Source organism: Rattus norvegicus, chromosome 9 (assembly GCF_021556685.1).
Source record: "Rattus norvegicus strain SHRSP/BbbUtx chromosome 9, alternate assembly SHRSP_T2T, whole genome shotgun sequence".
In the NCBI taxonomy this organism is placed as follows: Eukaryota; Metazoa; Chordata; class Mammalia; order Rodentia; family Muridae; genus Rattus; species Rattus norvegicus.
Genome location: NC_141542.1, coordinates 113,421,293 through 113,433,748, shown reverse-complemented (window position 1 = coordinate 113,433,748; position 12,456 = coordinate 113,421,293). Strand labels below are relative to the sequence as shown.

The 12,456-nt window shown below is 42.0% G+C and overlaps 1 protein-coding gene across 50 annotated transcripts in view; it reads right to left on the bottom strand.

The window, feature by feature from the left end:
- Positions 1 to 12,456, bottom strand: part of Ppip5k2 (diphosphoinositol pentakisphosphate kinase 2) — a 110,143-nt gene that overhangs the window by 63,247 nt on the left and 34,440 nt on the right. For 23 of the 50 annotated variants that reach the window (XM_087567374.1, XM_087567386.1, XM_087567391.1 and 20 more), the window contains exons 1-2: positions 12,191 to 12,369; positions 78 to 475 (exon numbers count right to left, since the gene is read on the bottom strand). In XM_087567374.1, coding sequence (XP_087423500.1) covers positions 78 to 191 — 114 coding nt within the window. In that variant the 5' untranslated portion in view covers positions 192 to 475; positions 12,191 to 12,369. 50 annotated transcript variants of the gene reach the window in all.

The window sequence follows — 12,456 nt, the reverse complement described above, 5'->3', positions numbered from 1 at the left end:
GTATCCGTTTGTCGTAGGGGCAACCAGTGAACATTCTGCACTGTCCTGCTTCATCAGGAGAGAAAGCAGCAACTTACAGACTCCTCCTCCTCCTCCTCCTCTTCATCAGCATGGTGGAAGAAGCGACGGTAGTTTCCAGCATTGATTTCCGCATCTTCAGGCCCAACAAAGAATCTGGGGGCTTCGCTCATTTTTACTGGATTTCATATACATAAAGTTTAAATAATCTATCCTAAAGCTGCTTCCAACAAAAGGTGTCAGAAGAACACATCCTCACTGTGCTGGCTGACACGCAGGTCTGCTGCAGTGTTTTATCTAATCACATGAGATGCGCTGACATTTAGCTGGCAAGAGCTCCTTTGTTCTCAGATATCATTGCTTCATTGTTGAACTCCAAGTTGCTGCTGCAGTTTAAAATGGCAAGGACAATGAGGCTACTGCTTCCCCAGGGTTGGAACAGATGTCCTCTTTTCACCTAGAACGCAACGCAAGCAATTAATTTCAAGAGCGTTCTTCAAGAATACTCACAAAAATAATTTTAAATGATATCAGAAAATCAGATCCAATAGCTTGGCAAAGGCCACCAAAATGCTAATACATTTTCCTCCATAAAATTAAGTAAGGAAGACTATATTCCAGATAGATATATCAGAGCAAGTGGTTCAGATGACACAACATAACAAAAAGACCACTCAATTCCAATCCAAAATGGGCCTGATAAGGGAGAAAATGATGCAAATTATAAGACAAACTTTTGTTAAAACCCAAAACCTTCAGTCCAGAAGTTTGTGAAGGGAGTGGACAAAGACAAATGGAACGCAGGTCTTCTGCATTAATCTGCAGGCTGAAAACAAGACTTCATTCAACTATTCTCAAACTGAGGGCTTGGAATGATTTAACAAATCTACAAAGACTGCTACAGCAAGCCTAGAGAAATTACTGCAGCCTCCAAATATAATATGCTTGTCAAGAAACTGTATGTGATTTAGTGACATGCCCCCATGAAAATCTGACATGAAAATCAGATTGCTAATGGCATAACCTCAAACTATTCCTCACAACGCTGTTTACATGTATTTGAACACTGGTGATTTTAAAATTAGTTATCTGCAGAGATGAAATTGTGCATCAAATACTCCATTTGATAGCTGTGACATAAAAAACATTGGTCGGGGTTGGGGATTTAGCTCAGTGGTAGAGCGCTTGCCTAGCAAGCGCAAGGCCCTGGGTTTGGTCCCCAGCTCCGAAAAAAGAAAAAAAAAAAAAAAGGAAAGAAAAAAACATTGGTCAATATGCTATACAGATATATAAAGTACAATCCAAACTTTTTATTTCTAGAAATCTGATTAAGTTTAACCAGTGGCTTTCAATAAAATATAAAGTACAATTGGTTTACTCGGTAAGCTTTGGCTTTAGGAAATTCTTATGGAAGTTGAAATCATTTAGAATTAAGCCTGAAGAAGAAATAATTTATTTATTAAAAAGGCTTTTTGTTTTTATTTCTTCTACACTATTTATTTTTGGTTGTGAGCCTAGCCTTTAACGGCTGAGCCATCTCTCCAGCCCTACACTATTTATATTAAAAGGTGTTTCCTACTAAGACAGAAAAACACAGAGGTCTGTAACTTCCCTGCAGATCAGTCCAGCTCAGCTTTGCTGTGACTATGTGGATGCTAAATACATCCTGGGGCCTGTGTGCTTCTCTTCTTTCCATTAAACATGTCCAAATATTTTAGTAACAGAAGGAGCCTTTGCTTGGAGTCAGCTTTACCAATCTGTTACTAACAAGTAACAACTTATGTAGCATTTCCCAACCCATCCACCACTCGCCTGTGTGTGTGAGTGAATGAGCATACCTACAGCCTGTAACGGTGAAGACTGCGGCAGCTTAGTGCCTCACACACAAACACTTAATAATCCTTTATTTCTACCTGAACTGCTATAAATTTACCTTTCTACAAACATAACATGAAAATCAAAAATACTGATGGTTGTTTGTTGAAATAATGTATTCACTCAATAAATACTATTCACTTCTTATAGAATCACTTCATTAAGGATAAACAAGTTTAAGTATTTTAACAAAAATGATTTATATAGCAATGACCTCGTTTTAAAGGCAGTACTGTAGCACTATTTTTTATGGCTGTTTTCTGTTTTTTCCCCATCTAAATATTCTTTGTGAAATGCCTTGAATATATAAATGTAAAATTCTGAAAAACTCAGTCAAGAATCCAATGAGCAGTGGCACACATATGACTGTTAGTGCTATTTGCAAAATCCTGGTTTGCATGGCTGGAGAGATGGCTTAGTGATCAATAACAATGGATGGTCTTCCAGAGCTCCGGAGTCAAGTCCTAGCGCCTACATGGAAGATCACAACTGTAGTCCCATGGGATCCAATGCCCATTTCTGATGTGTAGACATACATGCAGACAAAACACCCATCTGCACTCAACACGTACGTAAATCTTAAAAGCAAACGCGCAAACGACTTGCCGGTTCGTATTCAATACTATTCTTCCAATGAATGGCCGACACTGGGAGTGGAAAGCATCGAGGATAATGGGGGGGGGCCTGTACACCACCTGGACGTTTCCTCCCAAACAACAGAGTTCGTAACTGAGGTGCCTCCCCCACCTCCAAGGCATGCATCACTTAAGAAATTCAGTTGAGTCCTTAATGCTGCCCAGAGGACAAGAGTACCTGTCCTCCACAACTGTGAGCCGACACCCTACAGCCTGGTGCTACACACTCACTGGACAAGGACAGGAGTAGATGGGCCAACAAGGAAGCACACGTTAGGGAGTCTTCTCTAACCACATGACATTGGATCAAAGCCAGAGGCTAATACAGTGCGATCATTTGGGGTAAGAACATGAAATATTGAAGCACGAGTATACTCAGTATATTTCCTGTGGTCCAACACTAGCCAAGGAGATGGAGTAAACAGGAAGCAAAGGTACAGTGGAGAAAGTGGTGTTTTGTAACAAAGGTGTATGCAGAGGACGGAGGGTAAAATCACTGACTGAAATGCACCCGAGAAAGCTGGTGAGGAAGAGGAGGCAGGTTAGATTGTGAAGAATTCTGGTTCTTTTTTTTCTTTTCTTTTTTTCGGAGCTGGGGACCGAACCCAGGGCCTTGCGCTTGCTAGGCAAGCGCTCTACCACTGAGCTAAATCCCCAACCCCTAAGAATTCTGTTTCAGTGGTAGACAGAACAATGATCACTCAATAGAATATAAGGCTGGGTGGGGCTTTCATTTATTTTTCTGTAATTCTATTTCGACACATGAGAGAGGAAAAGGAGCGATTTAAAAGCTGAACCAGTTAGTGCTTAGAAATATGAACTAAGGAGTCAAAATACTAATGTTAGACTCTTGTCCTGTAAAATTGTATCTGAACTCTTGGGCCCTCAATTTCTATGTAAACTGTACCTGTCATATCCTGTGGGAAGGCTAAATATACGTCCATACATTAAAGGCACCTGGACTCTGAATTCTGGACATACTCCATATCAATTACTATGGTTGAGTAGGACTTGGGCATTTAAGGTGTCTCAAGCAGTTCCAACGAGCAGCCATGAAAGAAAGAGAAAAGAAAAATGAAGGAGAGGAAAGAAACAGTAGAAGCAACAGAAAGTGAAACACGTGTTCACCATTGTCATGGCTGTGCACCTCTGGTAGCATAGGAAATCAGATTCCCTCCTCGTCATAGGGTTTTACTGCTGTGAACAGATACCATGACCATGTTTTTTTTTTTTTAAAGAACTGTTAATTTACTCTATATAAGTACACCATAGCTGTCTTCAGACACCACAAGAGGGCATCAGATCCCATTACAGATGGTTGTGAGTCACCATGTGGTTGCTGGGATTTGAACTCAGGATCTCTGGAAGAGCAGTCAGTGCTCTTAACCTCTGAGCCAATTCTCCAAACCCCAAGGCAACTCTTATAAGGACAACATTTAATTGGGGCTGGCTTACAGGTTCAGAGGTTCAGTCCATTGTCATCAAGGCAGGAACATGGCAGCATCCAGGCAGGCACGGTGCATGAGGAGCTGAGAGTTCTACATTTTCATCTGAAGGCTGTAAGCAGAATACTGCCTTCCAGGCAGCTAGGATGAGGGTCTTAAAGCCCACACCCACAGGGCCACACCCACTCCAACAAGGCCACACCCACTCCAACAAGGCCATTCTTCTTTTATCTTTATCTTTACTTTATCTTTTCGTTTACTGGATACTTTATTTACATTTCAAATGTTATTTCCTTTCCCGGGAACCCCCTATACCATCACCCCTCTTCTGCTTCTATGAAGGAGGTCTCCCACCCACTCCCTCCCTCCCACCCTGGCATTCCCCTACACTGGGGCATCAGGCCTTCACAGGACCAAGAGCCTCTCCTCCCAGTGATGCCCACCCAACAAGGCCATCCTCTGCTACATATGCAGAGGGAGCAATGGGTCCACCCTTGTGTACTCTTTGGTAGGTGGTTTAGTCCCTGGGAGCTCTGGGGGAGTCTGATTGGTTGATATTGTTCTTCCTATGGGGTTGCAAACCCCTTCACCTCCTTCAGTCCTTTCTCTAACTCCTCAATTGGGGACCCCGTTCTCAGTCCAATGGTTGGCTGTATGTATTTGTCAAACTCCGGCACAGCCTCTCAGGAGACAGCTATGTCAGGCTTCTGTCAGCATGCGTCTTAGCATCCACAATAGTGTCTAGGTTTGGTGACTGTATATGGGATGGAACCCCAGGTGGGGCAGTCTCTGAATGGCCTTTCCTTCAGTCTCTGCTCTACTCTTTATTTCCATATTTCCTCCTGTGAGTATTTTTGTTCCCCCTTCTAAGAAGGACTGAAGCATCCAAACTGTGGCCTTCCTTCTTGAGCTTCATGTGGTCTGTGAATGGTATCCTAGGTATTCTAAGCTTTTGAGCTAATATCCACTTATCAGTGAGTGCATACCAAGTGTGTTGTTTTGTGATTACGTTACCTTGCTCATGATGGTATTTTCTAGTTCCATCCATTTGCCTATGAATTTCATGAAGTCATTGTTTTTAATAGCTGAGTAGTACTCCATTGTGTAAATGTACCACATTTTCTGTATCCATGCCTCTGTTAAGGGACATCTGGGTTCTTTCCAGTTTCTAGCTATTATGAGTAAGGCTGCTATGAACATAGTGGAGCATGTGTCTTTGTTACATGCTAGAGCATCTATGGATATATGCCTAGGAGTGGTTTAGCTGGGTCCTCAGGTAGTACTATGTCCAATTTTCTGAGGAACCTCCAGACTGATTTCCAGAGTGCTTATACCAGCTTGCAATCCTACCAACAATGGAGGAATGTTCCTCTTTCTCCATATTCTTACCAGCATCTACTGTTACCTGTTTTTGATTTTAGCCATTCTGACTGGTGTGAGGTAGAATCTCAGAGTTGTTTTGATTTTCATTTCCCTGATGACTAAAGATGTTGAACATTTTCTTTAGGTGTTTCTCAGCCATTTGATATTCCTCAGTTGAGAATTCTTTGTTCAGCTCTGTACCCCATTTTTTAATAGGGTTATTTGGTTCTCTGGAGTCTAACTTGAGTTCTTTGCATATATTGGATATTAGCCCTCTATCGGATGTAGGATTGGTAAAGATCTTTTCCCAATCTGTTGGTTGCCATTTTGGCCTATTCATAGTATCTTTTGCCTTACAGAAACTTTGCAATTTTATGCTGTCCCATTTGTTGATTCTTGATCTTAGAGCATAAGCTATTGGTGTTCTGTTCGGGAAATTTTCCCCTGTGCAAATGTGTAAGAGGCTCTTCCCCACTTTCTTTTCTATTAGTTTCAGTATATTTGGTTTTATATTGAGGTCTTGATCCACATGGACTAGACCATTGTACAAGGTGATAAGAGTGGGGAAATTTGTATTCTTCCACATGCTGACCTCCAATTGAACCAGCACCATTCGTTGAAAATGCTGTCTTCTTTCCATTGGATAGTTTTAGCTCCTTTCTCAAAGAACAAGTGACTATAGGTGTGTGGGTTCATTTCTGTGTCTTCAATTCTATTCCACTGGTCTATCTGTCTGTCTCTGTACCAATACCATGCAGTTTTTATCACTATTGCTCTGTAATACAGCTTGAGGTCAGGGATGGTGATTCCCCCAGAAGTTCTTTTATTGTTGAGGATAGTTTTTGATATCCTGCGGTTTTTGTTATTTCAAATGAATATGCAAATTGCTCTTTCTAACTCTATGAAAAATTGAGTTGGAATTTTGATGAGGATTGTATTGAATCTGTAGATTGCTTTCAGCAAGATGGCCATTTTTACTATATTAATCCTGCCAATCCATGAGCATGGGAGATCTTTTCATCTTCTGAGATATTCTTGGATTTCTTCAGAGACTTGAAGTTCTTGTCATATAGATCTTTCACTTGCTTGGTTAGAGTCACACCAAGGTATTTATATTATTTGTGACTATTGTGAATGGTGTCATTTCCCTAGTTTTGCCTTGGGTTGTTTATCCTTTGAGTAGAGGAAGGGTACTGATTTGTTTGAGTTCATTCTATATCCAGCCACTTTGCTAAAGTTGTTTATCAGGTTTAGGAGTTCTCTGGTGGAATTTTTGGGGTCACTTAAGTATACTATCATGTCATCTGCAAATAGGAGTATATAAAAACCATCACATTCCACTCCTTGTTCCCTATAGGTTTGTCCAAACATGTGAGTCTATGGGGGCCATACCTAAAAATAGCATAATACAAAATACATTTAGTATAACTTCTAAAGTCTCCATAGTCTATAGCAGTCTCAACAATGTTAAAAGTCCACAGTTCAAGGTCTCTTCTGAGAAACTCTGCATCTCCATGTCTGATGTCAAAGCAGTTTTCAGCTCTCCACTCCTTTTTCGTCTTTGCTGACTGCAACAAACTTCTTTCTCCTGGGCTGGTTCCACTCCCTGTTAATAGCTTTCCTCAGCAGATAACCCAGAGCTTTGGCATCTCTAACATCTCGGGACCTCCAAAGCAACTTCAATGTTACACCTTCATGTTTCAATGTCTGGGATCCACACACGATCTTCTGGGCTCCTCCAATGGACTGGCATCACTTCTCCAGCTCTGCCCTCTGTAGCACTCTAAGCTCAGGTCGATCCACTCTACTGCCACTGCCACTGCCACTGCTGTTCTTGGTGATCATCCCATGGTACTGGGGTCTTCTGCTCCAACTAGGTTTCACCAATAACCTGTAAGCTCTCTTCAAGATGCCAAACTTCAACTCTTGCATGACCCCTTCTTCAGTCCTGGCCGTCAACTACAACTGAGGCTGCACCTTCACCTTCCATGGCATCTCACAGTGCCAAACCTAGGCTGTTCCTCATGACCCCTTCCTGCCCTCAACCACCAGTACCACCGGGGTGACTCTCACACATTACCAAGTGCTTGCGGCAGGAGGTACAACCTTGGCTATCTCTGTAACACAGCTTCCTTGTGTTCTCAGAAAACACTTCCCAGAAAATTTCATCTCAGTGATGCTGGTCTCTTTTTAATCACCACTAATTTCTTAGCTCCAGCTAACCAGCATCAACTGTCACAGCAGTCTGTTTCTATTCTTGACTCTAAAGCCAGAGTCTAATGGCCGAAACTACTGAGTCCTGCTGCTTGCAGGTGCTGGAACAAGGCCCCAGTTTTCTATTACATTATCATTAGCTTCCTCTTTTCCAACTCCTTCACTGCCTAAGGCTGTCCTGGATCTTGCTCTGTAGATTGACCTTGAACAGAGATCTGCACGCCTGTCTCCTGGGATTAAAGCATTCCACTGCTTTCCAAAGTCCCAAACCCACATTCCTCCTAACAAAAGCGTGGTCAGGTTGTCACAGGAATACTCGACTATTCTTGTATCAATTTGTCTTAGTCAGGGTTTCTATTCCTGCACAAAACATCATGATCAAGAAGCAAATTGGGGAGGAAAGGGCTTATTTGGTTTACATTTCCAAATTGCAGTTCATCATCAAAGGAAGTCAGGACTGGAACTCAAGCAGGTCAGGAAGCAGGAGCTGATGCAGAGGCCATGGAGGGATTACTTACTGGCTTGCATCCCCTGCCTTCCTCAGCTTGCTCTCTTATAAAACCCAAGACTATCAGCCCAGAGATAGTACCACTCACAGTGGGTCCTCCCACCCTTGAGCACTAATTGAGAAAATGCCTTACCGCTGGATCTCGTGAGACATTTCCTCAAGGGAGGCTCCTTTGTCTGTGATAACTCCAGGTTGTGTGGAGTTGACACACACACCCAGCCAGTGCACTCCTATACTGAAAAGGGTATAAGCTGAGGAAGCAGAATCTCCATCCTTATCTCCAACAGCAAAGACTTTTCCAAAAATTTAAAGATGTCTTCATTCATTTGATCTTGGTCACCTATAGTCCTCTCATTATTTAACATCATGGGTTATATATAACTCTCCAAAATATAAACCTTAAGAGAATTTATGTTTTTATATGTTAAATACTTAGTTTTTAGATGCAGGGCTTCCAAACATGCTGCTCGACAATGAATGCAGATTTAGGTGTATTAAAAAAATTGTCTGAACCACTGAGATGGCTTTAAGGTCCTACTCAGATAATGAGCAATGTATCTTCAGTTTTCCGTACGATATTATTTTCCACAGATGTAAAATGTAAAAAAAAAAAAAAAAAAAGGTAAGGAAGTAGTAACTACTTTGCAAATGATCTCTCAATCATCTTTTGGATAGTGGGTAAATGAGGACACTTTCCTCTTTTTAAAGAAGTACATAAGTAAGTACTTATTTCAATAGTACTGAACATGTGAGGGTCAAGTCTTCCAATAACCTAAACTATATTAATCAATCAATGATCACATAATCAATTAAAAAAAAGGTACAAAGGGTCTGTTTAAACCTAAGGTCACAAACACACGAACAATAACAAAGATACAAGCAACTTTTTCCCTCTCACAATGTATATGGTTTCTCACAAAATGAAATTTTGGCAAATCTGAGGAGATCTAGAACATCCTCAATGATAATTTCACTTGAAATCCTACAACCTCCACCGACTGTGGCCATAGCATCATACAATACTCAACAATCTGACCAGTGCTCAGTCACAAGCTCCAATGTCATATTAAATGCCTAGTCTGAAGTATCTATTCACGTTCTAAGATGGCTTTTGTAGCAATAGTCCCCAAATAGACTGGTTACATCATCATAACAAACACATTACTGGCCTATCACAAAAAACTTTGATCAGGGATTCTTAAGTAGAGAATTTACATGCTAGGTTTGAGATGTGTGCAAAAAAAAAAAAAAAAAAAAAAAGGACTTAACACTGGTTAAAAATCACAATGTGTTTCAGTTTACTAGTTTCCACACATGCCCAGCAGGGACTAGGAAACCTTAACATCTGGTGGACTGGAGCTATTAAACTGTAAAGTTCAGGGTTGAGTCCAATACTCTGCCGTCCTTAAATTCCAAGGGGATGCTGACATTGCTTGGAGTTTCATTTTCTCCACTCTAGCAAAATCAACTTAAACTCTTGTTCCCCGCCCGCCCCGAAATTACTGAACAGCTCTAAGCAGCAAACAGTACGAGGTTACACACTGCATACAGTTCTGAAGGTTAAATGAGTACGAAGGTGGCCAGAACAGCTAACAGACAGTAAGGACTCTGTAAACATTAGCTGTTTCTATAACTGGCTAACTATGGCTGTAAGTAAGACTTTTCTGACCTTAACTGGCAAAAGAAACAAACAAACATAAGCAAGTCAGTTCAGAATGTATCTTCTGGCAAAGGCTGCCTGCTCAGAGCCCCTTCTGATGGTCTTTGAGGAGACCTTTTTACAAGGCTCCAGTTTTACTTGGCTGCTCCAGACTGGACTACCTACTGCCCTGGACACAGTCTCATGTTTGTTCACTCTGTCTCAAGCTGCCTCTTCCTTAAATTAACACCCTGAAGAAGCCATTGATCCTGTACAGTATTTAGGGTCTCCCAAGCTATCTTCTTGTAAGTTCCACTTAAGTCCAGAAGTCCAGCCGTGGAATTAGTAAATTTCCACTCAAAAAAAAAGGAAACTGGAGCTCCAACTGCTGTTCAACCAGAATACAAATACGTAACTGGTTTTCCTGAGACCCCAAAGCATTTTCCAGTGGAAACATTATTATAAATTCCTAGGACGAGAGGAAGAAGTTACATAAGAGTGTTAAATACTGGCTTCTTCCTGCTAGGAAAGACAAGTGAGAATCGTTTTTTTTTTTTTTTTTTTTTTTTTGATTATATAAACCAAGACAGTTCCAAGTCCCATATAACTTTGCCAATGGTTGATTCCCCTCCCTCTTCAAAAGGTGGACCTCCTTCTGCTGAATCAGCTCTTCTGCCTGGAATTTACCTTTCTGCTGAGTTAGCTTGGAATTAGTTAGGTTTGGAATTTCCTGCCATTTTGGAGGAAGTTCCTATTCTCCTTGAAATAACCTGGGAGACTTCAGAGAATGCTTCCCAGACTTTGCTCGTGCATCCACCAAACACATTTCTTAACCTTTCCATCTTCTTGGGCTCCAATCAATGCCTTTCCCACTGATCTGTTTCTGTGAGAGCTCAGCGTTTTAATTTGTTTTTAATTATCAAACATTTCAAATTGTCAGAAAGACTGAATGAACTATCCCTATGTCTAGTATGAGAGTCAATATTTTATCAATTGTTCAATTTAATGCCATTAGAATTACTTAAAATGGAAAAAGCAAGCTTTCTACAATTAGGAGCCTTCTTTTTTTTCCCCCCACTTTCTTTTTTTTATGTTTATCTTTTTATTGGATTTTTAAAATTTACATTTCAAATGTTATTCCCTTTCCCAGTTTCCCAGGCATAAGTCCCCTCTCCCAACCCCCTCCCCTTCTGCCATAAGGATGTTCCCCTCCCCATCCACCCCCTTCACCCCCCCAACATTCCCCCTTCTATTCATCAGCATTACCACTTGTCTTTTCAAAAAAAGAATAGCCTATGCTACAGAAAATACACTCGGCAGTCTGAAATATTTAATTCTACATCACATACACAAGTTGCACAGAGATCACGACTGTCATTTGGCGCGCACACACACACACACACACACACACACACACACAGGCACAAGCACACTATGGATCCATAACCTCTGATAACGTTAGTGAAGACATTGAAATAACAAGAGCAGTGGCGAGACAATAGAATACAGATGTTGGATTCAGATCTAGTTTCTAGTAAACACTCAAAGGTTTAGCTGTGGCAAAAAAATGTTACCAGGCTAAGTTATACAACCTCACTAACTTTCCATTTTCCGGCTTAAAAATATAATAATCTAGCAACCTCCACGAGACTCTTGAAAGGATGAATGACAATATATGTGCAAAGCATGTGGTACAGCACACATGAATAGCAGCTATCGTTACAGTATTGCTCTAAAACCATAGATTTCAGTTTAAAAACTAAAAAAAAAAAAAAAAACTGTAATAGCGAAATAAAATCCTGCCCGGTGTAGGGTAGGACGCTAATGCTGAAGTCAGCCATGCTTCCTACTTCTACAGCTAAGTCTTTTAGGGCGCAGAAAACAAAACGACCATTACCACAATACTCCAAGAATGGTAACTCTCAGGAAGTTGTCCAGAAGCTCGAGGATGAGATCCAAAGGTCATTACCTACGTGGGAGGACGCAACGCTGTCTAATCGATAAGGCGCGGCGGGTGCGGCATTGACCTGCAACCTCGTATCTTACCGTGCAAAGCTGCTGCCTACAACACAGTGCTTTTTGTTCTTTGGAAGTGGGTGTGGAAAGCAGAGACAAGCAGAGCGAAGAATGGGGAATGAAACAGACACCTCTCCCCACAGAAGAACCCAAACAACGCTGCACACCTCGGTGAAAGCTGATCCAAATACAAGTTGGACTTGGGTAGCTCCCTACGAGCAGGACTGCAATTTCGGGTTTTTCAAACTCTAGAAATGAAAAGAGGAAGCGACGCGGGAAGTGGAGAAGAAATTGAGCCTGAAAAGGAGCCTCGGGTTGTACTGTCACTCGTCCAAAACCACACTGTCGTTCGCTACCGTTTGTGGCTCTTGCAAGAGCACGTGTCTAGGGTCGGCAGAGTGGAGCAGAGACAAAGCAAACACCTGGAGGCGGCGGTGAGCCTCTGGCACCCGTAGATGTCGGATCTCCCGGTCCTCACCTGCCACGGCTGCGGTCATCCAGCGATCTGTGGCAGATGCCTGAGCCCATCCAGGTTTCGGTTCCTCCCCTTTAATTGCGGGGACAAGGATAGGATGTTCGTACAGAGGCCGCTCTCGGAGGCGTGGACCTGAATCTTCCTCTCCAGCAACAGCGGAACGGCTGGCACGGGTACACCTCGAGAACCTCGGACACGCCTCTTCCCTGCCAGCCTCCTGCGGTCTCACACGGAAACTGCACCGGCAGGAACAGTTTCCGGCGGGCCAA